We start from the raw sequence: 26,703 nt of genomic DNA, 5'->3' as shown, positions 1-26,703 counted from the left end.
GTTCACTGCCATCAGTTATATTGAAGTTGTTTACATCCTTTTTTCAGCCTTTTTCAGCCCTGGTTTTTTTCCTAGAATTTTTCTTGGATTCTTTTCTGTGCCTCAAACCAAAAATAAACAACAACAGTACAGAGACAATGAGCCCAACAATGAGAATGTGAGTCAAAGGACTAGATACTTTTCCCAGCTTCTTACATCAAAACTGTGAGGATCAAAGAAATATTGTGTGTGAACAGTTTAATCTTTCTCAGAAAGAATACACTGTATTTATCAAGAATACTTCTTAGTTTGGGAGTTCTGTATAGATAGCACTTAGTTACTAGTTACTGCTTTTCCTTTGGATCTGTTTATTTTTCTTTTGTGGAATTTTCATTTGTGCACAGCTGGAGCCAAATTATATTGACTGTAAGCCTCTTTAACCTGAGATAAAATCTTAAATTCAGTAGAAATTAAGGAAACTATTTAGTTTCACTAGGAAACTATTTAGTTTCACTAGGAAACTATTTAGTTTCACTAGGAAACTAAAACAAAGAAACAAACCAAAGAAATATTTGCACCCTCGAGACCAAACTCTACATTTTAAATGTTTGTAAATTGGATATAAATATGACAAGTTTTGGCCGAATTTGGTTTCTTCATGGCTCTGCTCCCTTGGCCCTTGCCTAGTGCTGCTTTGCCCTCCTAAGCCCCTGATGGGTGTTCTCTCCCTTGGTTTTCCCCTATTTTCTATTCTGGGGGCTTTTTAAAAACTTCTGCCTTAGAGCACTCCCCTATGGAGTAGGGACAGAATACAGGCTCTGAATAGACAATTGCATTTTTCAGTAGCACAGTACAGTGGTTATAGTGGGTGCCCAGTAAATACCATCGATGATGTGTTCGTCTCCCTGCCAGCTCATCATATTGTTTACCAACCTTATCATGTCACATAATGTATTTGCATGTTACAAAGGGTCTTCTGAATTTGTAATGCCACGTTTGTCACATAGGACATCTTACAAGCAACAAATTGTAACATCAAAGTCCAGGTACAAGTTGAATTTGAAGACAGAACTTGTTTATTTGCTGTCTTCCTTAAGCTGAAAATTGGAAAAACACAGCCACATGACTTTGAATGGCATAAAGGTTAGCTACCTCCAAGTTTGCTGTATAGAAATGAAGCTGTTTTAGAGTAAGAGAATTTTATTTTGGATTCACTTATGCTGATTTTTACCCATAGAACATAAATGAAATATGGGCGGGTTGGATGGTTATCCACTTATGCGCTAAGTGTTGTTTCTCTATGGCTTTAAAAAGTTTTTATTATTCTATTCTTCTTCAAAATAACTGTGATTCCTACTAACCCTATGGAATAATAAATAGGCCACCTGTTAGCTGAGAAATAGTCCCATCTGGGCAATTGCCAAGAGACAAACCGTAATGGCAAGAACTCATCAGCCAGTGACAGCAGAGAGTGCTCATTAAATCTCATTTGTGGTGACATTTTTTGTTTCTTTTAAATACAAATTCAACAGCTTTGCTTCTAGCACAGCAGCCTAGTGGCTTCGGTTTATTCTAAAGTGCTGTGGGGAGCTGAGGTCTGCCTGGAGTCTACAGAGGTTCAGCTTTTTGGTGCTGTCAGTGTTTTATCAGCCCCATTCCTTTGCTCAGTCTTCTGTCCCATCACAGGACCACTGCATCAGCATAGGGGACTGCAACCTGAGAACTGAGGGCCTCCCTGAAGATCAGTGGACACCCAGGGTGCTTTTGGAATGAAGCATAAATTGTTCTGGACTGTGATTCAAAGAGTTCCTGATAGTTTTACTAATGAGCACAGACCAGCTCAGCCCAGGTTGCAAGTCATTTCCTCCTCAGTGGACAGCATTTTGCCCCTGGTGAGGAGATCCTCAAAGTAGTTTGTTGAATTAAATGTATTCAGAAGTAGAGATGCTAAGTGTTTCAGTGATAATAATTTCTACCAGTTCGAACATTTAGTATGTGTTCATCAGTTCTCTAAGCATGTTTTAAAATTAATTGTCTCGGGCCGGCCCGTGGCTCACTCGGGAGAGTGCGGTGCTGATAAAATTAATTGTCTCATTGAAACTTTATGACATTCCTGAGAGACAGGTGGTATCGTGCATGTTTGCCCATGTGAGGAAACTGAGGCTTGGAGGGGCTGAGTTATTTGCCCAATGTTTGCAAGAAATGACTGAGCTGCGATTTGAGCTCAGGTGGGTCTGCCTTCAAGAGCCCTTTCTTTAAGCACGGTGTCATCTGCTTCCTAGTGGCAGCCATGGCAGTGTCGTGACTGCCACATATGCTGACTTAGGTAGGATAGCAGAGCATGGGTGCTGAGGCCTCTGAGGTCCCAGACTTGGGTTGGAATCCTGTCCTGTGACTTCTTGCTATAGGAACCTAGCCAAGTTATTTGATTTCTCTGAGCCTCACTATCTACACTTATAAAAGAGTCCCCAAATAACTGTGTATAGAAAGGGAAAGGAAGAAACCAAAGTCTTCAGATACAATTGGGGCAGCTGGATGAGAGGAATGACTTTGTGGGAGAAAATCTGGAATTCCATTTTGGATCTGTTAAGTTTGAAATGCCTCAGGATGTCTGAGTGGCCTTGTCATTAAAGCTCTATTGTAGTGAATGGTGAGTGAATGTAATAATGTGTATAAAACAGCAAAGGGCCTATGCTGGATAAATGTTACATGCTTTTATGAACAATAAGTAGCATCACTTTTATAGAATCACCATTCATTTGGATGAATGAGCTGTGTGAAATATGTTCAGTAAGATTTAGTCACTTCCCCCACCCCCCATCCCCACCCCACGCCAAACCTTGCTATTTAAGTTTTGGGGAGTATTCAGTAATCAGAGTGAGATAACTTAGCAGACCTTGTCACCAAATCCTCAGGCCCCTGCTGTTTGCAGAAACAGTTTTCTGTCCTAATGTTAGATTTCTGTTGTGTGAATGTGTTTTAGAGAAAAATATGTAACTGCACTACATCACTGTGCTCAGTGGTGTAGTTTTTTAGTTTTGCTGTTACAAATCTCGACTTGTAGAAGATAGAAATTGAGCTTGAAGACATTCTCGTGGTGTGTGAGTGAAGGCCCTCCCTCAGTGTTGCAGAGTGCATTGAAGTAAACCTGACTTGAAAGGCTATTGTGCACTCGCAGCAATTTAACTTAATTTGTTTAAAAGGTATTTTGTCTTCACTGGATAGAATGTCTTTTGTTATTGTTTGATACTATATTTGAATGCAGGCTAGTGAACTCTCTTTCAGCACTGCAGGATACTAAATGATTCCTCTCAGACGTTTCTGTAGGATAGTCTCTTAGAGAGACTAAAATTCCTGCTTTTATTCCTTTTTCAAATTAGAATTCTAAATTGTGAAAGATGGTTTCATTTTTAAAAGTAAGTGAGGTCCAATTCAGGTTTCCCTGAGTTCAAAAAAAGTTGTCTCCCAAGTACTGGGATTTGTTTGAGCAGAGCTCAGCATACTTTGGAAGTTTTCTTTTGAGCTTAATGGGCCTTTCAGATGATTCCAACTGGGGATTAGTCGTATTTAGACAGAATTTTAGAACTTATCAGGAACCTGCTGTGATATAAACCCGTCTGCTTACTCTTTGCTCAGGAAAACACCAGAGTTTCGGCATTCATCATTCAACAAGGTATTAATTTATTGAACGATTACCATGTGCCATATCCAGCTCTAGATTCCAAAAAAGACATTGTTCCTGCCACATAGAGCTTATATTCACTCATGAAGGATGTCTTCAAGGAAATTTGAGGAGCTGGGTGGTGGTACTATTTACTGAAATTGGAAGATGAGGAGCAGAATTGTCTTTGATCAGGGGCAAATCAGGATTTAGTTTTGAAAATTGAATTGCCTGTGAGATCTCCAAATGGAGGTGTCAAGTAGATATTAGAAGTATGAGTGTGGAGCTCAGAGGAGAGGTCTGGGCTGAAGGGAGAAACTTAGGCGTCATCAGCATATAGGTGGTATTTAAAATCATATGCCCCCACAGAGAGAGGATAAGTAAAGAAGAGGATCCAGAGTTTGGATGGGAAAGAAAGTACCAGCAAATGAAATGGGGATAGAGTGTCCAGGGAGGTAGAAGGAAAATCAAGAGAGTCTAAGGCCACAGAGCTGAATAGGAAAATATTTCACGAAGGAAGGATTGGTTGATATGTCGCGTGCTGCTGAGGTGTCCAGTAAGGTGAAGACAAAATGTGTCCTGTGTCCATTGGATCTGGCAACTGGGAGGTTGTAAGTGACTCTAACAAGGGCATTTTCAGAGAGTTGAGGACAGAAGCCAGGCAGAAGTGGTTTATGAGTAAACGGGAGGTGAGATAGTGGAGACGGTACATGCAGCAGACAAACAAAACATGGGAGGATTTGCTGAAAAGGAAAGCAGAGAAACGGTAACTGAATGATAGAGTGAGAATTGGGTTCAAGGGAATAGGTTTGGGGAGTTTTTAATGAAAACTACTATTGCATATGGATATATCAGAGGGAGTGCTGAAAAAAAGACTAATGACTGGTGTGGGAGAGTGGGGATAACTGAAAAAGTGACGTCCTCGAGAAGGGAAGAGGGGGTTGAAAATCTAGTCCAGTCCTTGGGGGCCTTCCATTCTTGTCTTAAAGATAAAGTTGATTCAAAATAGACCATAGCTGTGTGCTAGGTTGTGCACATTCTAATAGTTCAGAGGACCCACCCATGGAGACTAACTTATCGGTGAGGGTTTCTGGGAGGAGAAGGCAGGAACACTTAAGTGGGACCTTGAAGGATGAGCAGAGGTTGAAGAGACAGACCTAGCACTGGTAGAGAAAATGTGGCAGTGAGAAGACAGGGAGTTGTGTGCTGAAAGATCCCTGGGTCAGAGGGCAACTTTCTCATGGCATGAGTAGTGGGAAAATGTAGGTCATGTCAGCTGAGACCAGATGAGGGCCCTCAGATGCCAAGCAGGGGGGACAGGATGATCGAGTGGGAGCTGCCTGTGTGCTTGAGTAAGCAACGGGAATGTTAAGAATCATGGTGTAGCAGGATGGCAGTGTGGCCATACTGTGGGTGACTAGACAAGGAGGCCTTGCTGTGGTAAGAGTTGGGATGTGATCCCTTAACTTAGGTCTCAAGTGTTGAGACCTCGGGCGTGGGTGGCAGCAGAGGAAACAGTGAGGGAGTGCAGATATGAAGGACACTTGGAGGGAAGACCTGAAAGGATCTAGTTGCCAGTGTGGACAGGAGGGCAAAGGAGACAGACGTGGAAGGAGGCTTCAGGCTTCCTAGACCGAGAGCCTTATGATGTCAGGAATAGTTGGGACTTCTTGAGATTCAGATAAGCACAACTTGTCCAAAAGGTGATTAAAAATAAGGGGCTACAGAATTTTTGTAAAAATGTTGAGAAATCAGTGCTAGAGATATAGTTAGAGTAATTTCTGATCTGAAAGGCACCTTTTCCCTCACAGTGAGTGGCAGTTGGGGCATAGACTGAGTGCGCTCTTCCTTTTCCTGAGGGGACACATGGGGCAGCAGCCAGCAGTATCAAACTCATGTAGGATTCAGCCCCACGGCTCAGCATTGGGGAATGACAGAGAACCAGCTCCAATGGTCTCCTTTTTTTTGGCATAGAATTTACTTATACAATTTTATTATTTTAATATGCTTTTGCTGTGGAATCTTGAAAATTAATTTATTCAGCCCATCAAAATACTCAGGTTTGGCAGATTACTTTTTGATTTAAAAATCTATCTAGAAAAATAAAATCCAGCATTGTATCTTCTCATTCTGTTTTAAATGTTGTACATGGAATTGGAGAATAGAGAATTTGAGCTTTGCTTTGTCAGGTACAAAATGTGATTATTTTATATCTTCACATCTCTATTTGTCTTGGGATTTTTACCTCCCTCTCTTCCTCAGGAGCCTTTTAGTCCTCTTCACAAATTACCTGCTTCTTTAGGGGTTGTTGCTCCTAATCCAAAGGGGCTTTCAGGTCAGAGAAGTTCCTCCCAGGATGGAGTCGACCCCCTCTGTGAGTCCTACCACAGACTCCCCACTTCATAACAGCACCGTCTGCCTGCTGTAGCAAGTCCTTACAGCAATCAGGAAGGATTCAGAGTCATATTTGTGGAAGAAAGAGATTACTACAGTACCTGGAGGGAGGAGGAGGGGAAAAGCCCAGGATTTGGCTCTTGCCCTTGAGCTGTAAATTCTCAAGGACTCTCTTGTAAATCTCCTGAAATCGCTGTTAGAAATCCACATTCCATTGGAGAACAGTGTAGGGTTATCAGATAATCGTTTTTGAGGCCTTTCTCCCAGCTCTCACATTTTGAAAAAAACTTCAGAATACAACTGCAGAATAAATCTCCATTTTAATAGCGGTGTTTTTCTTATTTAGCACGAAAGAAATTAGATCCTCCCAGCTGGTATATCCAAAACAAATACACACATATATACACACACATGTGCTTGCACACACCTCAGATGCCTTAGGACAGTTGTTTCTTTTAAGTGGACACAAGTACAGATTGAGCATCCCTAATTCGAAAATTTTAAATCTGAAATGTTCTAAAATCTGAAACTTTTTGAGTGCTGACATAATGCTGGACTTTCAGATTAGGGATGCTTGACTGGTATGTATTCTGAAAATATTTTACAATCTGAAAAAATCCAAAATCCAAAACACTTCTGGTCCCAGGCATTTCAGATAAGCGATATTCAGCCTCTACCAGCCGTGCACTTCAGAACCTACTGAGCTTTCTTTGTTAGGCTGAGGTAACTAAACAGCAAGTAGAGTTAGGTATTGCTTACTTTGATACTCTCCCACCTTAAAATGACCATGCTATCTCAAAGAATTTCTAATGTTGTCTTTTTTCTCTCCTTCCAGAGGGCCAGTTGAGAGTGGATGCCAATATATCTGTGCATCACCCTGGGGAGCCACTGGGCATTCGAACTGAAGTGAAGAATCTCAACAGCATCAAGTTCCTGGCCAAAGCCATAGGTGAATGTCAGCTGTTACTTCTAACGTACTGCTTTGTATCAGTTATCTCTTGCTGTATAGGAAGTCACCCCAAAACTTGGTGTCTTACACAATAACCATGTTCATTTTCACAGTTCTGTGTGGATTGGGTGGGTGGTGTTACTGGTGGTCCTGCCTCAGCTCTCTCATGGCTGCAGGAAACTGGCAGGTCAGCTGAAACAAAGGGTCTAGGGTGGCCTCACTCCCATGTTGGTGCCTTGGTGCTGGATGTCTGCCAGGCTTCTCTGTCCATGCAGTATTTCTTCATTCACTTGCCTAGCCGAGGCTTTATTATTTGGCAGTGGGAGTGTTCCAGGAGGATGAAGATTGAAGCCTCAAGGCCTCTTGAGTCCTAAGCTGTGGAACTCGCACAATGTCACTTCCAACAATTCCGTTCAAAGCAGATTGAACTTACTTATTTATTTTTAAAGATAATTTATTATACATATGTGTGGGGTACAAAGTTGACTTTCAGTAGTTGTGTACATTGTGTGATGGTCAGATCAGGATAATTAGCTTATTCATCATTACAATACGTAGTCATTTTTTGTGTCCATTAACCAGGTTCTTGTTAACCCCCCTCCTTCTCCCTCTCCCCTCCCCTCCTCTTTTCCACCTCCAGTGACCACATATTTTTTCATCTAAAAGTTTCAATGTATTATTGTGATTGTTGTTTCTCTATTCGTCTCTCTCATTCTTTATTTGTTTATTTATGGATTTGGTTCCCACTTATGAGTGAAGACATGAGGTATTTTTCTTTCTGCACCTGGGTTGTTTCACTTAGCATGATTTTCTCCAGGCTCATCCATGTTGCTGTGAATGGCAGAATTTCATTCTTTTTGTGGCAGAGTAGTATTCTATTGTGTATATATACCACATTTTCCTTATCCAGTCAGTCATCTGTCAGTGGACATTTAAGTTAGTTCTGTATCTTGGCTATTGTAAGCAGAGCTGCAGTGAACATGAGAGTACAGGTATCCCTTTGACAGGATGATTTCCAGTCCTCTGGATATATACCCAGTAGTGGGATTGCTGGATCATATGGCAGTTCTATCTGTAGTTGTCTGAGAAACCTCCATACTGTTTTCCATAATGGCTGTACAAATTTGCAGTCCCATCGATAGTGCAGATGGATTCCCCTTTTTCCACATTTTTGTCAGCATTTGTTATTCTCAGTCTTTTTGATAATAGCCATTCTAACCAGGGTGAGGTGATATCTCAGAGTAGTTTTGATTTGCTTTTCCCTGATGAGTAGTGGTGTCAAGCATTTTTTCATACACCTGTTGGCCATTTATATGTCCTCCTTTGAGAAATGTCTATTCAGCTCCTTTGCCCATTTTTTAATTGGATTATTTGGTTTTTTACTATAACGTTGTTTGAGCTCTTCATATATTCTGGATATTAATCCCTTGTCAGATATATAGTTTGTAGATATTTTCTGCCATTCCATAGGTTGTCTTTTCACCCTGTTGTTTGTTTCTTTTGCTGTGCAGAAGCTTTTTAGTTTGATATAATCCCATTTGTTTATTTTTTCTTTTGTTGTCTGTGCTTTTGGGGTCTTATTCATAAGGTCTTTGTCTAGTCCTACGTCCTGGAGTGTTTCTTTCCCCTATGTTTTCTTCTAGGAGTTTTAAAGTTTCAGGTCTTATATTTAAGTCTTTAATCCATTTGAGTTGATTTTGGTATATGGCAAGAGGTACGGATCAAGTCTCATTCTTCTACATGTGGATGTCCAGTTTTCCCAGCACCATTTATTGAAGAGGCTCTCCTTTCCCCATTGTATGTTCTTGGTGTCCTTGTCGAAGATCAGTTGGCTATAGACATGTGGGTTGATTTCTGGGTTCTCTATTCTGTTCCATTGGTCCGTGTGTCTGTTTTTATGCCAGTACCATGCTGTTTTGGTAACTATAGATTTGTAATATAGTTTGAAGTTAGAAAGTGTAATGCCTCTGGCTTTACATTTTTTCTCAGGGTAAAACAGATTGAATTTAAAGCAAGTTGAATTCAAAGCAGATTCAAGGGCAGGGGAAATAGATTCCACCTCTTCATGGGAGGATCCACAATATATTATAGCTATGTTTGAGCAATTACCACATTCTTTCTGACCAGACTGAACTTTATAAAGTCATGTTTGTTCATTTTAAATTGGCAATGGCTTGGCCTATTTGGTCAATATGTTTCTCTGCTTTTTACTATTTTTTACTAGTAGAGTGCATGTCCCTGTATAATCAAGTATTGGTCTTATTGGAGCACACACTGTGGGTATTTTGTTGATGACAAATGTATAATAATAATTAGAATAGTTTAGCAAGATAAACTTCTGGGGCAGTCCCATAGAAGTTGAGAAAGTGCACCCAAGGGGAGGACATCTCAGAGGATTAAAAATAATTTTAAAACCAAAGATATGTAGAGAGGATGAAAGGAGGAGGGAGGCAGAGAGTTTAAAGTGCATTCCTTCAGCAGTGCACAGAGAACAAGACAACTAATACGTTGCCAAAGTGTTGCTATAGCCAAAAGATTTAGTAGAGTCCTGGGTCTTGTCAAGAAAAGTATTAGAAACAATACCGAAAAGATTATTCTAGTCTTGTATAAAACCTTGTTATCCTGAACCCCAAATTATCAACCAGCCTCAATGAAGACAAATTTTCAGGAAAAAGGCATTAAACTGTTCAAGGAAAAAACTAATGAGAGGGGTAAAGAAAGGAGAAGATTCTCATATGGAGACAGACTAAAAATGGTCAACTCTTCTGTCTCTAAAGGTTTGAGTCAGGGAAGCGGAAGCTTGGGACAAATGGAACAAGGTTCCACTTCATCTTATAGGTAGCAGTGTTCTGGCAGCCAAGATTCTAAGAGGTGGTGATGGTAACCTGAAAACAGACAAGCAACCAGATTTTAGGTAGATTCCTTCGTAATGAGTTATGAAGGAGACCCCTGGCGTGTTCTTGGCCATCCCTAGCCTTCTCTTGTTCTATGAAGTACCCTCTGGAGCAACATTCTGAGGGAGAATTCTGCCTGTGGTCTGACTCAGACTGGAAGAACCAAAACTCGACAGTCATGGGCTTAATTCTCCAAGCCCATAATTTCTTCCCCGTATTTCTCCCTACATTGGGTAATTTAGCCATCATCTCACGTCAACCAAAGAGACCGTTGGTGTGGGGAAATGAGGAGCAAAACTGACACATTTTGGCATTGCTGCTTCTTAGCAGCTCAGATAAAAGGGTTTGGATTTGGACAAAGGAAGGTGGTATGTGGTGGGGTGGGGAGGTAGGGGGAGGCTCAAGCTATTTTCATGAAGATGCATGGCCATTGAGGTTATATTTTGATCCCCACAGTCTGCTGTGTGTGATGGTGAGGGAGTGTGGTGTAGAGCAGTGGTTCTTAATCATTTCGGGTCACAGATCCCTTTGCAAATGTAATGAAAATTCTTGACCCTGTCTCCAAAAAATGTACATATGCACACACCCACATTCTGTATATGATTTCTGGGGTACCAGAACCCTTTGCAGCCCATCGATGGCTCCCAGGGTAAGAACCCATGGTAGACAGCAATCCTAGATTTGGAATCTCTACACCTAGATATTGGTGCTAGTCCTGCTTCTGTCAAGTTGTGTGATCTATCCTGGGCTGCTTAATCTCTCCGAACTGAGTTTTCTCAAAAAATAAGGGAAAGGGGTTTCCTAAGGCCCTTTCCAGCGCCAGTATTCTATCATGGCAGTGAGAAGAAAATACAGCATGTAGGAGAAGGATTACTCAGGTCCTCTTCTTGATTATTTTTTGACTTAAAGATTGAGAAAGGTTTCTAATTATTGCTTGACTGGATAAAAGGTGTAATCAAAATATGATAGTAAATTGGTGTGTTTTTCTTAGACTATGAAATTCAGAGGCAAATCAATGAACTTGAGAATGGAGGTGAAATTCTGAATGAAACTCGCTCGTTTGATTGCAAGCTGGGGTGAGTCTGCATTGATAAGCACCATGACCATAGCCAGGTGGGGCACAAGAGGTCTGGGCTCAGCCACAGACCAGTCCTGTGACCTTGAAGATGATATTTAGCTTCTCTGCACTTCTGTTTCCTCATTAGTAAAATTAGAAAAATACTGTACCCTACAGGGATGTAATATGCCCTGTAGGGCTGTAAAAAGATTTAAACTAACCCAGATTGTACCTAAGTGCAGGGTCTTAGGTTCTGGCCCTTCCATTGCTTCCAGAATTTCTATTTCCTTAAATACTCTATCCAGTCTCTACCAGCTTAAGCTAGAAGTAGAAGAGAGCTAAGATCTGGCTGTAAAAATATCTTTTTTTTCTTTGTTTGTTTAGATAACTTTGACCCTAATTTTCTAACTCAGAATTTTGAGAATTTCATATGTTAAGCAGAATACTGAAAAAAGCTCAAAAGCCTAGAGTTTGAGCTGGCCAGAAACTGGAAACATTGAGGCAATTTCTTTTCTTTTTTTGAAATTATCATTCTAAACATTTCTCTTTCCTTTGTTGTTATTTTTTAATGTATTCACATGAGTGTCTCCTATGAGAGGCTAAAGAGCTTGAATTTGCCTGTGTCCCTTATTGATAGGGGAAACCCTGTCCCTGCCTATAGGCTCACCAATGCTGCATGCAGTGTTTGTTTAGTGTTTTCTTATTTAACTTTGACAGGTGCACCATGCCAATGAGAGACAAAGAAGGAAAACAGGACTACAGGTGATTATCCTTCATGTCAAACTGCCATTACATATTTGGGGGTTGGGGCATATTTCAGATCCATTTAAAGATCAGCATAATGATCCTGGATAGTTTTTAGGAACCAGTTTTTTGTTATTGTTGTTTTCACATGATGGAAAATCTAGACTTTCTGTTTTATGTGTATACTGAGAGAAGTATACACATAAATCTTTCTTGATTTGGCGACCTCAGAGTACCTTGTTTGATGGGATTCAACTGTTAGAAGACACTTGTTGACTCACTTCTATGTCGAAGTTGTCATAGTTGAGCTAAGACTTGCATGGTGGTGAGGTCGGGGCCTAGCCTGTTCTTATTTTCACATTCAGTAACAAATTGAGTAATACACTGAAGTTCCTTGAGAAGAAACGAGAAAAGAGATGTATATACAAGGGTGCTTCAAACAGTTCATGGAAAATTCATATTATCTTTCAATTCTGTTTTCCCAGAAACTGTTTGAAGTACCCTCATATTAATGGCAATTCCCTTCAAACTTCAGGTCATGTTATTTCATTGATAAATAAATTAAACAAGTTGGACTTAATATGAGACCCACAAATAATGCAAATAATAAGGATAGGCTTAAGATAAATTGAACCTTTTATTTTTCCACATTGAGTTTAGCAGATTGACAAGATTGTATTTCTAAGCAGCAAAGTTGTTGAGATTCGTCCACCTTTCCTTTGTGAAGTGCAGTAAGATACAAATGTAGCTTTGCTGTCAGTAAGGGTCAAGTGTAGTATCCTTATGTGGGAAAGAAGAAACTCATAAACCCAAGGCCTCCTGTCATGTGTCTGTCAAAGTCAAGATTATTTTAATTACTGTGATCTTCCAGTTTGGTCTGTTCTTCCCAAGAACCTTTTTTGTTTTTCATTGTTGCTCCTGCTGTATTTATGCTACTTTCTTATTGAGCATAGATTTTGGCTTTTAACTTGTCCAGTGGCTTCAGCTTGATCCCTCAAGTTGATAGAGGGTGGGTTACAGGAAGCCTCGCGTTGGTTTCTTCTTGCCTTCAGAAGTCAGACTAATTCATAGCAGAGATTTGGCACTGAGGTAACGGGTTGTTTGCACTTCTAATCTATTGCCTTCGAACCACCATTTGTTCTGCATTACCCTGCTTTTACATAAGCCCTTTGACAAATATGGGCTGAGAGAAAATATTAGTGCTGGAATAGAACAGAGGAAGGGACATCTTTGTTTTATAAGATTATATGCAATGGTGCAGCTTCCACACTTAAAAAAAAACTAATGCACTTTTATATTTTTTAGAGCAATTTGAGATTTATAGCAAAACTGAGTGGAAAGTACAGAGAGTTCTCATATACTGCCTTCCCACACACACACACACAGATTCTCCTATTATTAACATTTGTTACAGTGATGATACCTATTGTTAACTAAAGTCCACGGTTTTCATTGAGGTTCATTCAGTTTGTGTTGTACATTGTACAGGTTTTAACATATGTGTAATGACACGTATCCACCATGACAGTGTCATACAGAGGTGTTTCACTCTCCAGAACTGCCCTGTGCTCCACCTACTCATCCCTGCCTCATTTCCCTCTAGCTTCATTTTATTTAGGCAAAATCCATTCATTTCTCCTACCTCTCAAGAAAGAAAGTTTTTTTTTTCTTTGACTTTTCATTTATTATACAAATACTGCTAAAAATTATAAAAATTTTAAAATGGAAGAAAGTCATCTTTCTTCCTAATACATAGATTTTTCTCACTTGCACTTGTGTTTTCCGTCCTATGTCTATATGAATAGATACTTTACTCATAATTATAAGTCATAGTGTGACTTCAACCCTGTGTTACTCTATTTCACTCATCACTGCTTTGAAAGCATGAAGAGTGGCAGGTTTGGTGGTTTTGACACTTGTGCAAAGACTTGCCTGGGAAACATAGAGGACTGATGTAGGATATTAGAAAATATTTGCAAGTAACATGGCATCTAAACAGAAACATTCATATGAATGGTAGATTTTTTTTTTCCTCATTAATCCAAATACTCCAGATTGAGGTCCCATCTCCTCTCTCTGCATAGGTTTATGCCAGAACCCAACCTGCCTCCCCTGCTCCTCTATGATGCCGCGTCTCTGCCTGCAGGTACAGACTCACAGCAAGTGATCAATATTGACCAGATTCGGGAGAGGCTTCCCGAGCTCCCCAGAGTGACCCGAGAGAGGCTTATTCAACAGTATGGGATGTTGCCAGAACACGGCTTTGCTTTACTGGTAGGTATTGATTGGATGCTAAAATGAACCGAAACTCGGCAGGTTGGGTTGTGCTCTACAGAGACCCCTCCACACACAGTTGGCTGCTGTGGGCTCTGAGTAGAGCGAGCATGTTTCTTCAGTTGTACTGCAGATGCCTTTGATAAGAATAAGGCGTAGTAACCTCTGCTCACTACCCTTTATGGTAAATCCTCCTTATAAAACCAGAAGATGAAACAGAATCTCATGTTAGTCATTTCTTCTTTGTAGAAATGAACAGCTGTTCACAGCAGCCATAGAGACTTCTTGAAGACAGTCCAAATGTTATGGATGAGTGTTTTCCCATGTGTCTAGAGGACAAAAAAAAAATCAATGTATAGGATTTCTAGATGTCTAGTAGTATTGAACCATGACAGGGTCCAGAAGGATGTTAGGTTCTCAAAAGCCAGCCAGTTGTTTTACCAATTGCAGAAGAAAACATTTATTCCACACAAAATGCTAAAAACTCTGACTAAAAGTCTCAGCCCTTTGAGGCTTGAGGATGCATCTAAAGGGGCCGTTACAGAATCTGACACCGTTGAGATCTGCTTAGGGATTTTCTATCTTTTTCAAGGTTACTTGGGGCTTTGTGGTTTTCTTTGTCATGGCAACAGCAAAGCCATCAGTGATTGTAGCATTTTGTCACAGTTGTCATCTTCTTGTCTGTTGGGAGGAAGTGGAAAGTTTTGCTGCTCATCTCTCAGGGAGTAGGTACAAGCAACTATGTTTTAGAGCAGCAGAATCTGTGGAAACTGGGTTTTTGCTTTTTAAATGACCAATATTAACTATATAGGGATGTTAGAATATACATATTTATATGTGTATTTATACATATCAGTAACAACGACCTAGCAGTTTATTGTACAAAATAGGCAATCAAATGTTTGTGAATGAATGATTCTTATCATTTATAAGAATGATTTTTATCATTTATAAACCAGCTACTTTGAGAAGTATCCAGAGAGTCTTAAGTGAAAACTCCTCTTTTACTACCAAAAATGCTTAGGCATGATGAGTTATTTTCTAATACTTTATGCAGAATTGATTGCTGCCTACTGTGGACTGCTCTTCTATCTTATTTATACTTATAACTATCTTATTTATATAATTGCCTCTGTGGCAATTATATGGCTGTATTTTAATTATTTATTAGCCTATTTTGTTCAGCATCTTGAAGGCTAGCACTGGTTCATCTTCACTGTTACTCAGCTCACATTAGCACACCAACAGGGCTTAATGCCAAATCTTTGACTGTATGAGTCAGTCAGTCATCATCCCATATAGAACACCTTATGGACCAAATGAAGGCTGTTGAGGCAGAAATAATTCCATAAAGGTTTACTGAAAGCCAAGCTTGAGGATTGACCCAGGAAACACAAGCCAACTGAGTTGGAAAGTGCTCTGAAGTCAGCTACAAGCAAAGGCATTTTATAAGGAAGTTTCAAAGTGAGGTTTCAAAAGGGAGGGGGAAAACTCCAAGTGCAGTTGTCCTTTTCTCATGGAACACAAGACCCACAATCACTGATTACTGATTACAACATGGAAACCAAAAGTATCTCCATGCAGCCTGAAGCAGAGGCTTCATGCTTCAACTATTCTTAACAATATCTAGATGGCTTATTCAGAACCGGCAGGCTATACATTAATAATAAATCAGCAGTTAAGATGTCAACGTGGAGTTCATGAAACTTATCCCAAGGCAGTGAGTTATGGAAAACCTGCCTCATTTTGATTATTTCCTTCATCAACCTCTTAACCTGAAACCTCTTACAACTTGGGTATTTTTCCTAGGTTGATGTAACAAAACTGAATTTCAGTTGTATGCGTTTTCCCCATCATCTTGACCACTTGAATTTCCATCCCACTTAGAATAAATACCAAACTCCAGACCTGCATTTTATTACTATTTACCAAATTCTGTAGAGGATGAGAGGACAAGGACCAAGGCTGCTCAGCCTCAAAGACATCAATTACCTTCTCCATTCGGCATCTGACCAGTTGGACAAAAGACAAACCTTTGAATTAATGTACAATGAGCCAAGGCTTCCCGGCTGTTTCTTTGCTCAAAACTGTGATTTCAGAGAAGAATCAGGTAAATACAACTTAAAAATTCTTTTTGTATATCAGCTTTCTTCCTAAGAGAAGTGAAAGGACCTTTTGGAATCTCCTCTCAAGAATACCGCTATTTCTGTTCCAGCCAGTATCTGAAAATATATGCCCCCTTCAGAGAGCATCGTTATAGGATTGTTCACTGGCCTCCGATGAGCATGTGACGGGCACAGTGCCTGCCTCACCTCGTTGAACATAGGCTTGGTGAGGGCAGGAGCATTTCTGCAGTCGAGTTTGTGTCCCAGCCTTCATTCATGTGTCCTTTATGGTGCCAAACCTAGTAGGCCTTGAATAAATGTTTGCTAAGGGTGGCAAATGAGTGAGTCCATGTGTTAATAGTTTAAGGCCTTGTTTAGCAAAACCCAGATTAGTTCAGCACTTTTATTAGCTCCTCCTATGTAGCAGGTACAAAGATTTTTCTTTTTTTTTCGCTTTCCAAGAGTTTATGTATGTATATACATGACACTACAGCTAACCAGCCCCGAGGGCAGATTGCATTAGGTAGATGTAGGATGGAGCCCAGAGGAGGTAGTAATGAACTTGATTAGGACAAAAAGGGAAAACTTCAAGAAGGATGGGATTTTGTAGCCATTTTTTAAAGGGCTTAAATTTTTTTATTTCTTAAAAATTTCCTTATTTTTATAGCTCGCAGATAACGTATTAGGTAATTCATCTTTTTTTAAAGGGGGGCTAGTACTTGAAATCTCCAAGATAAGTGAGAATAGAACGAGATAGAAGTGGAAAGAGAGATTCAGACAAATTGTTTCCCTGAAATCAGGCAGCCTGAGCCCTTTATGACTTTGTAATCATTGGAAGCTGAGTTACTCATAACATTCCCGAAAATGATATGTTCGTGTTTTTTCCTGCCTTCATCAGAAACACAACAGATTGCTGAGAAGGGCAGATGCACAAATCTAATGAACCATCTTTCAATTTAAAGAGTGCCCAGGAGTATTCATTAAATAAATAGCAGTGGTGGAGGTGTGCTTTGCAGAGCTTCAACTCCATGCTCCATGTCTTTGGATTGTTTATTAAATTAAGCATTATGCAATAACCACCCCCACACACATGCCTTACCCACAAATAATTAAAAACTTCAGAATTTAATTCTAGTCTTCAATTTATCCTGTCATTTTACTGTGCAGTTAGCACTGCATTATTTATTGTTAACATTATCCTTGATATTTACAGAAGTCTAATATTATACATTAACACATATAATACCTGGCACACAGTGGGCACTCGGTGACTGAATGGACGGATGAGTGAATGAATGGAATACTATTATAGTACACGTGAAAATCCTTGGAGAAATGGTGTTCCTGATAAAAGCATCCCTATTTCCAAAGGTCAGATATGTAAACTACCTTTTGACAATCTTGGGGTGATACACGTGTCATTGTATTCTGGGTGAGAAGACCTGGATTGCTGCTTCAACCATGCCACACACCATATGCAACTCACTCGTCTCTGACACTTGTGTTCTGAACTGGTTTCATTAAAACATTAAATCTGCATTCTGATTTTCTGTCTTAGGCCCTCCTGATAATTCCCTCCCACCAAGCCAGTGTTGGAGCCAAGTTCAAACCAGGCTGACTTCAGTGCCCAGGCTCTTTATTTCTAAATTTTACATCCTGCTTACATAATAGAAATAGAAATAATGTTTTTAGTTAATTGCTGTTTGGATCACTTTTGTTTCATAAGTAGAGAAAATAGAGTTTTTGCTTCTGTTAACATTAATGCTTTATGCAGTCCCACTAATATTTTGTGAAGCACAAATACAGACCACTTCTATTGGTTTTTAAGATGCCCGACTGCCCTGTTAATAAACATAAAGTGCTGTCTACTAAATTTAGTGAAAATCAATGGATGACAATGAAAAGCAGAAATTATGTCTATTTTTCAAGTGGAAAAATTAAGTCAGAGAGAAGAAAAGTAATGTTTAAGTGTCCTCTGCAACTTTATTTATTTTGTTTCTTCAACTTTCTGCCAGAGGTACTTGGCTCCTTCTGTCTGAATCATCAAGAAGTGTCTCCACATAGGGCAGCGTTTGTGAAGTTTGTGGGGTGATTTCTCCTGGTGCCTCATGCCATTCACTAGCACATAATAGGCACTTGATAAGAAAGAGATATAAGTTCACAGGGCAACTAGGTGTATATGAAGTCAGCAGACAGACAGATCTGAGTCTGATCTTGTATGGGAGATTTCAGTGGAGGAATGGTACAGCATCCCCAGTTTAGTGTTTCTCAAGGGCCAGCCATAGTCACTGCAGTGCCTTGTGCTATTTTCATGTTTAGGCGCTTCAGCTTTTCCATGTTGCTTTTAACTCTCCTGAGTAGCCCTATATGGCAGTGGGTTAACACACTGACTAAAGGACAGACACTCTAGATTCCAGATCTCACCTTGGACACGTAGGACCTGGGAGGGCTCTGCAAGGGTAATCAGAGCTGTTAACCTCCCCAGCTGAAAGAGGAGGGGAGTTATCCATTTACCCTGAAGATGACAGACACAGCAGAATCTTCATTGAATCTAAAAAAACTGAGTACAAGTGTTGACACCAAGCAACATGCTAACATGGTTTGAGAGCCATCTGAGGCAAAATTTTAGAAAAATGCAGCATGGCACCAGGGAGACTGTGGGAAAATGATCGTGAGCTCCCGAATCAGCAACCTGTGCTGCCGTATGTGTGTCTGTCTTTGTATTCTCCAACTTCATTTTCTCCAGCTGGTTCTTCCCCATTTAAAGTCATAATCCTTTGTTTCTGACATCATAGAAAAGGTTAAGGAGTCTCCAAGGGACAAAGAAACAGAAAAGATGTCATGACTACAGTTGGTTGTCAAATGGATTGTATTTCAAGAATTTTACTTTAAGTTTCTAGTAAGCTAGAATGTCCTGGTTTGCTTTCTAGATAAATTGCCTGTAATATAAATTTCCATGATAAATATCTGTATGTCCCATATGTAGTACTCCTTTAAAGCTAATAGACTGAAATAGTATCTGAAGCCATACTGAGTCAGTTTAGACTGCCCAAACTTATGGAGGTGCAAACTACTCATCCTCTATCACTGAAGGAAAATCCATTTGGTCAAGATCATCGCACACCATATTTCAGCTCCGTGCAATTTTCAAAATTGATTTTATTCTTTCTTTTATAAATTGCATTCGGTGCTTGCCAGCTTAAGGGTGCTTTTACAGTTACTCTATGCACTGGAAAAACAACCAATATTTTGTTCAGGTAAAGTTGAATAAAAAGATGCGTCTTCTAACTCTTCCCCTGCCAACCCAGCAGTTCATTTCTTTTTTTTAATTTTATTTTGTCGATATACATCGTGGCTGATTATTGCTCCCCATCACCAAAACCTACCTCCCTCCCCCCCTCCCCCCCAACAATGTCCTTTCTGTTTGCTTGTCGTATCAACTTCAAGTAATTGTGGTTGTTATATCTTCTTCCCCCCCCCCCGGTTTTTTTTTTTTTTTTTTTGTGTGTGTGTGTGTGTGTGTGTGTGTGTGTGTGTGAATTTATATATTAATTTTTAGCTCCCACCAATAAGTGAGAACATGTGGTATTTCTCTTTCTGTGCCTGACTTGTTTCACTTAATATAATTCTCTCAAGGTCCATCCATGTTGTTGCAAATGGCAGTATTTCATTCGTTTTTATAGCTGAGTAGTATTCCATTGTGTAGATGTACCACATTTTCCGTATCCACTCATCTGATGATGGACATTTGGGCTGGTTCCAACTCTCGGCTATTGTAAAGAGTGCTGCGATGAACATTGGGGAACAGGTATACCTTCGACTTGATGATTTCCATTCCTCTGGGTATATTCCCAACAGTGGGATAGCTGGGTCGTTTCTTTCAGATGCAAGTGACGAGGGGCTTTCAGAGGTGAGGATGTTCTGGACTCAGAGCCATTTGAGACACTCAGGAACCTGCCCACTGGGGAGAAAGTGCAGAGAGGAGTGAAGTCCTAATGCCCAGCCTTGGGGACACACTGGGGATTCCATCCCCACCCCATCCTAAAGCCTGATTTCCTATTTGTGGAATAGTTTCCTTTTTGAGACAAATAAAATATATTATTTCAGGTTTCAGGAAGATCTTAGAGGAGATGAGCAAAGCCACACTGCCGTAAACTTTGCTGCTGTTTTTAAGCTCCAGCCAGAAAGCTCCTATTAAGCAACACAGGTTCTCTCACTGTTGGGGCTATTTGATAATGGTGGTTTTAGGCACTCTGAAATGTGACTATAATCAGAATTGATTTCTTGACAACATACTTCTTGTGTCCCATTCTTGCAGAGACAGTCTTTTAACTATGCCAGTTGCTGTCAGATTTATTACCTGAATTATTTGGATTTTGATTATCCAAGGGAAATTTTTATTCCCAAATTGGTTTCCCTCAACATCTCTCCTAGATTTAATGCATCTCAGAGAATGTAAACTCATTTTCACATTAGTCTAAACACTCCCTGAACAGAACTGGTGTACCAAGTTGAGCTCAAGATATGTATACTCCTTGGCTTTGCTGGGAACGTAGCACAAGTTAAATTTTGGGGACCAAAGTTTTGCTCAGATTTTAGGGGCTGTCAAACCCTTCTGGGAACATGAGCCAGGGGTGGAAATTGTGGGGACCAAAGTAGGTCCATAGACTTCTAGTTGTGTGTTCCCTGGGACAGACTAGAGCTCATGCCCGTGGTATTCGTGGGTCAATTTCAGATCTTCTACAGATCCCCATATTCTTGCAAGTGGCACTGATGATTCAGGATTATTCTGGCAGTACCCGACATACTCAAGTGGAGATTCACATTTTGTACACCAGCCTTACGCCACCAATTAACTCCCTTTTGTGTTTCCCCACTGGGGGGGTCCTCTCTCGTTGAGTAATTTTTCTGCTCACAGGAGCACTTGCTGAAAGATTTTCACAGCCTCTGGTTTGCATGAGAAGCACAGGGAGGGCTCATTCACATCACAGACCTGAGCCGCGGACCCACTGGGCATTCTGCTTCCTGGCCTATGACTATCACTCTCTGGGGCCTCTTGACTTCATTTCCATCTCCAGCACAGGCATTTGGTATTGTTTTCAGGGCCATTTTTTACACAGTTGTAGGGTTTGAGTTTTGTTTTTATCATTTTGTAAGAATGACTGAATTTACAGGCATGATGGAACAACAGGGAAATGCAGACGATGGGCCTCTCACGCTGCACAAGCGCTCAGCACCCCTTCCACACAGGATGGATGCAACTCCAGTTAGTGTGTCTGCAGAATGGCGTGTTATGACATGTGAGCACTTTGCCCAGTCGAAACCACCGTTGTTGAGTGTGCAGAGGCAGGGCCTCCCGTACAGTTAGCTGCTCTCATCACAGGCACGACCTGCCCAGTTAGGCATAAGCTTGCCACTTGACTCTCCCATATTAGAGGAATTAGGATGCAATAAAATAAAATATAGTATGCTTAATACCAGAACTCGCTGGGCTTTGTCTTCTTGTGTTAGAAGGTCCTCCAGAATTGTGCAGTCTCTGAGTCTAGGTGTGCTCACAGCAACTTCTCTGAGGTTGTGGGTATGCTGCAGAAGAGAGGCACAGGGGAGCTCTGGCCACCCTCCCAGCTCCTGGAGCCCAGTGTGGCACAGGCAGTGGGTGTGCCACTCTCTTCCCTCGTCTGGGAGCAGGTGTGTGTCATGCCACAGCCGAGTGCCACGTGGCCTGGGTGTACATTGGCAAAGGCAGAAAGTGAACTTGCCATTTTCTCCTTCTAATTTTTAAGCTCATTGTTGAGGGCACTTGCAACATTTTTAATATGTTAAGAACCTTTGAACAGCTGGCAGCTATCAAATAAAATAATGGAAGTGGCTGGAAAGAGCTTTCTTTTGATAAGCTAATTGCATCACATTGTGCCTGGCACTGGTAGGTGCTGAGTTTCAGTCTCTAGGAAGACGGGACCATGACCTTTCCTTCATCAAAGGCAGTGTCACACAGAGGTTAAAAGCCCAGACTGCAGAGGTTTGATCCTAGCTCTACTGCTGTCTTGCTGTGTGACCTCAAGCAAGTTCATGCCTCAGTGTCTTCAACTGTAAAAGAGAGTTCTGATAGAACTTAGCTTACAGGACCGTTGTTGGAATTAAAGGAGTTAATGTAGAGAAAGCACTTAGAACAGTGCCTGGCCCCTATAATTGTTGCTGTTATAACTATTGTTAGCAGCAGCAGCAGCCACAGCAGCAACAGCCACACACTGCTGCCCACAGCAGGTATTCAGTAAATACTCCTGCGAGCCTGTGACTATCCCAGCATCACTAATCTAGGGTCCCTTGTAGCTGCCAGGATACGCCCTGTCACATAGCCAGCTGTTCCTCAACTTGTATTTTCTGGGCTTTTTCTTCTCTGAGTCTGCCACTGGGCAGCTGTCTCTATCATATTTCATTCTACTTACAAATATAGTCCAGCCTCATTTCTGGCTTATCATCGAACTCACGGGGTTTGTGACTTAGAACAAGGATTGCAGTTGAGAAATCAGCCTTCATCCTATTCCATCTGGATGGTCTCCCAACATTTTATCATCTCTGAAGGTTAGAATACAAAAGACAGCTCTGGGCAGATTGCTTCCGGGGCCGACACAGGGGAGACGGAGGTTCCTTCCCAGAGCAGGCAGTGCAGGGGGGCCGGGCCCTCTGCCTTGTCTCACACCAGCATAGGTCAGCTGACAAGTCCGATAGTAATGAGGGTTCCTGTTAGCGTCTAAGAGGCTGATCTGGCATTGGCTCTGGATGTAATTGAATGCTTTGGGAAATTTGATTAAAATGTGAAAAAGATTCTTCCCGGTCATAGAGCTGTAAAGACTGTTGGGTATTATACAAAAGACAGGACCAGTTGTCCCTGCTGCTTTAGCCATCTCTGAAGGAACAATTAGAGTCACAAAAATTCAGCCAAGAGTTGACTCAGTGTATAGCTGAAGTTTCAGTTCTTTCGTATGTGGGACAGATTAGTCCTGAGTTGAATGCCCGCTTGTTGCTTTTGAGGAGGACGTTAAAGATTACCTAATGCTGTGGCCTTTCTGTGTTGCTCTTAATATGATTTTTGTGTAAGGGAATTACCAGCCCACTGCTTTTCTGAGAAATCCAGATGGCTGCACTGACGTGTTCACCAGAGACTTCTGAGATTTGTGCCAAGCTTATTAGCATTTGCCAATCTCCTAGAAAAACCAACAATACTAGAAAACTAGAATGTGTGTGTGTGTTTTCCCCTAAAAAGCGGGCTTCTACTCTAAAGAGCCAGAGCAGGCAGACCATGTGCGATTTTTATTGATCCATCATTCTCTGGGTGGCAGCAGTTCAGCCTCTTTCAGCCCCACTCCCTGTAGCTCACCCCATCACAATCGCAGATTTTCATGTTCACTTTAAATTGTGGACTGAAACCATGTATTCCCTAGTGAAGTACAGTTTCAGCTCAGAGAGGCTTCATCACAGCACTGACATGAAAAGACAAACAGAAATCTGACTTGCCATGTTATCCATCCAATAAAAAAAACCACCCAAGGGTAGAGGAATAGATATTCATCACATCCCAGCAACTCAGCCAAGCCTGTGAGTTCAAGTGTAATATTTCTAGGTGGATTTAGAAAACCTCTCCTTGGCAAAGCAAAGAGTTCACCTCCTGACAGCTCATTTCACCAGTGGGTCAGCCTGTGTGGGTTAGAACAAAGAGAATTCTGCCCATCTGATTTGGGCCAGGTAGTGGTTTTCTCCTTCCCCAGTGATTTGTGTACCATTGTGGCGAGTTTGAATACATTTCCATAAGTTAAGCAGAACCTCCTCTTCATGTGGTCTGGACTTGCCTTTATCCGTAGTCAAGCTTTGGCTGCAGGTGACCTTCGCCCTGGTTTAGCATGAGCGGAATAATAGCATTGGCTTGAAAAGAGATTTGAGAGATGATTATGGGATTATTTCGTAGGCTTGTCACCAGAGAACTTATCTGTTACAAAGGGCATGTAATTTTTTTTATCATTATGGAATTTCTCCTTGGGGAATGTGTGCCTGTGTATATATTCCAGCATCTACAAAAGCTAAACTTTGAGAGCACTTTTGTTACTGTCTTGCTGCTTCCTGGTATCTTATTTTTCCAGAAAGTTTTTTTGGTTAATGAAGGATCTCTGAAAGGAGCCTTAGCTACAGTGTGAACAATGAACTTAAAAAGGAATATTTCAAGGAAAGTGTGGTTTGATTTGAATTTCAGCAGGTAAGGGAAATCTGCTACTTAAATGTATACCCTCTGCCTTAGGAAATTTCAGCCTCCCTCATGTGAGTGGAACATGTTTTTACTTTTCTTACTGAAATACTGAGGTGGACTTATCTAAATGTCTTGGTTCTGCCAATTGATCTGAGCTGGCAGTAGCCATAGTGTATAACCTGATGAGTGCCTCAGCGTCACTTATATACATAATTGTGGCAATTCCAATATTTAAAGATGAACGTGGTATGATAAAGAATGAGCGCTCATATGTGATTTACAACAAGCACACATGGTGATGGGAGACACTGATTCCATCCGCTGATACCTACCAGGTAGCTTCCATGGCCCAGCACTGACCTAGCTCTAGTTATAGAGAGAACAACAGCAGTGTGGCCCTGACTTGTGGAGCTGGCAGTCCACAAGAAAGTCATCATGAAACAGGTCTCCTTGTTGAGTCAGCCCAGCTGACTGTTTTCGTGGAGCAAGCTGAGAGGCAGGGCCAGCTGTACCTCAACTCAGGAGGCCTCCACCGGTCATGTGGCCTCAGTAATCACATGTTCCCCTGGTCTCCCTCATATTGAAAACATTACAGAACCACTTCTTTCTACCTGTTGGGATGACTTGAAGATGAATACAGTTATAATCCACTTTCCATTTTTCAAAGGTAGGATATTCTGTTCTTTCTTTTTTGATTTGCTTCATTTCTTACCTTCTTTTCTGGCAATCACAGGACTTCCAGCAGAGGACAAGCCTGGAAAGAGAAAGGGCATTCAGCTCGGGCCAAACATGGCGGGCCCAGTTTGCAGCTCAAGGATAAAGGCTGTGGGGTTCACAAGACTGACACTGAGAGGCCAAGCAAGTTTTGGGGATGGTGAATTTCACTGTCCTCTGCTCTACAAAGTCAGGGCTCTCTAAAATGTGTTCGTTCCTTTGAGAAAATGCTATATGAATGCACAGTGACAGCAGCAGAAGTAGAATACTTGCCGTTTACTGAAAGTGATCAGAATTTTATGGTGACATTTCAGTGTTTAGCAAAACAAAGAAAAAATGGCTGTCTCAGAGGAGGCACAGGGTGGCTGTTTCAGATTTTCTTTCAGAATGCTGATCTTTCTTTGGGGGAGGGATGCTTTATTTATATATATATATATATATATATATATATGTATGTATATACATACATATATATATATTTTTTTTTTTTTTTTTTAACAGAATGAAGTTGGCCTACTGGAGTTCTTCCAAAATGTGATAAAAGAAACTAGGGCAGAGCCAAAAAAGGTGACTAGTTGGGTCCTCAACATTTTTCTGGGCTATTTAAAGCAACAGAACCTTGCCATCAGTGAGAGGTGAGTAAGGTCTGGGATTTCTTTCTTCCTTTATGATGAACTCTGTGTCCAGAAGCAGTTGAAATAGGACAGGTCCAGTTTTTTGCTCTCTCTGTTCTCTCTCAGGAGCTCCTGACAAAACACAAACATCCCCCATGAATTCAACATTCTAAAAATGTTCTCCGTGCCATCTGAAAATTCATTTATTTGTTCAGATTTCTGACTGTGCCCTCTGTCCTTTGTGCTAGGGGCTAGGTGCTTGAAGATGAATAAGACAAGGCATTTACAATCTTGTGGAGGATTCAGACCCATAAGAAGACAGACAGTCATCTCAGTCTGATCCTGTTACGCTAGAGGCATGCACAGGGGGAATGGGACCAGGGGAATCACCCAGCATTTTCCTCTGGAGGGGATGCTTGAGCCAAGCCCTGAGGAACTAGTGGGGATTGCCAAGTGAGGGGAGAGACAGGGGCATTCATACAAAGGAAGCAACAGTGCATCACTTGGAGATAAGCAGCCATGTTGGCTCAGGAAACCCAGAAACTGCAGGGTGTTCAAGCAGGCAGGCAGGAAAGGTGGGGACAGAGCTGCAGAGACGACCAAAGGTCACCTGAAAGACTTTGTAAGCTGCAGATCATAAGCTCATGCCAGTTTCATGTTGGGGGAATGCAGCATGTCTTAGCTCAGGCTGCTATAACAAAATACCACAGACTGGGTGATGTAAGCCACAGACATTTATTTCCCATGGTTCTGGAGTCTGGGAAGTCCAAGATCAAGATGTTAGCTGATTCATTTCTTAGTGAGGTTCCCCTTCTTGGTTTGTAGATGGCTTGCTGTGTCTTCACATGGAAGGTGGGAAAGGCTGGGAGTGGGGGGAGGTCAGGGATAGAAAGCCCTCTCGTTTCTTCTGATAAGGGCGCTAATCCCATCATGGGGACCCCACCCTCATGTCTTCTTCTAAACCTAACTACTTCCCAAAGGCTCCACCTCCTAATAACCATCACATTGAGGGCTAGGCCTTCATCATAGGAATTTGGGGAGACACATTCAGTACCTAAAACAGTCAAAGAACAGACTAG

General features: G+C 41.2%; 1 protein-coding gene across 2 annotated transcripts in view; it reads left to right on the top strand.

The window, feature by feature from the left end:
• GATB (glutamyl-tRNA amidotransferase subunit B) overlaps positions 1-26,703 on the top strand; it is a 76,069-nt gene that overhangs the window by 33,304 nt on the left and 16,062 nt on the right. For both annotated transcript variants that reach the window (XM_063107889.1, XM_063107890.1), the window contains exons 6-10: positions 6,870-6,983; positions 10,869-10,953; positions 11,652-11,696; positions 13,763-13,952; positions 25,512-25,645. In XM_063107889.1, coding sequence (XP_062963959.1) covers positions 6,870-6,983; positions 10,869-10,953; positions 11,652-11,696; positions 13,763-13,952; positions 25,512-25,645 — 568 coding nt within the window. The remainder of the gene's footprint in view (positions 1-6,869; positions 6,984-10,868; positions 10,954-11,651; positions 11,697-13,762; positions 13,953-25,511; positions 25,646-26,703) is intronic.

This window comes from Cynocephalus volans, chromosome 9 (genome assembly GCF_027409185.1).
Source record: "Cynocephalus volans isolate mCynVol1 chromosome 9, mCynVol1.pri, whole genome shotgun sequence".
In the NCBI taxonomy this organism is placed as follows: domain Eukaryota; kingdom Metazoa; phylum Chordata; class Mammalia; order Dermoptera; family Cynocephalidae; genus Cynocephalus; species Cynocephalus volans.
Note: the sequence above shows the minus strand (reverse complement) of the source record. Positions and strands in the feature narration are given on the sequence as shown.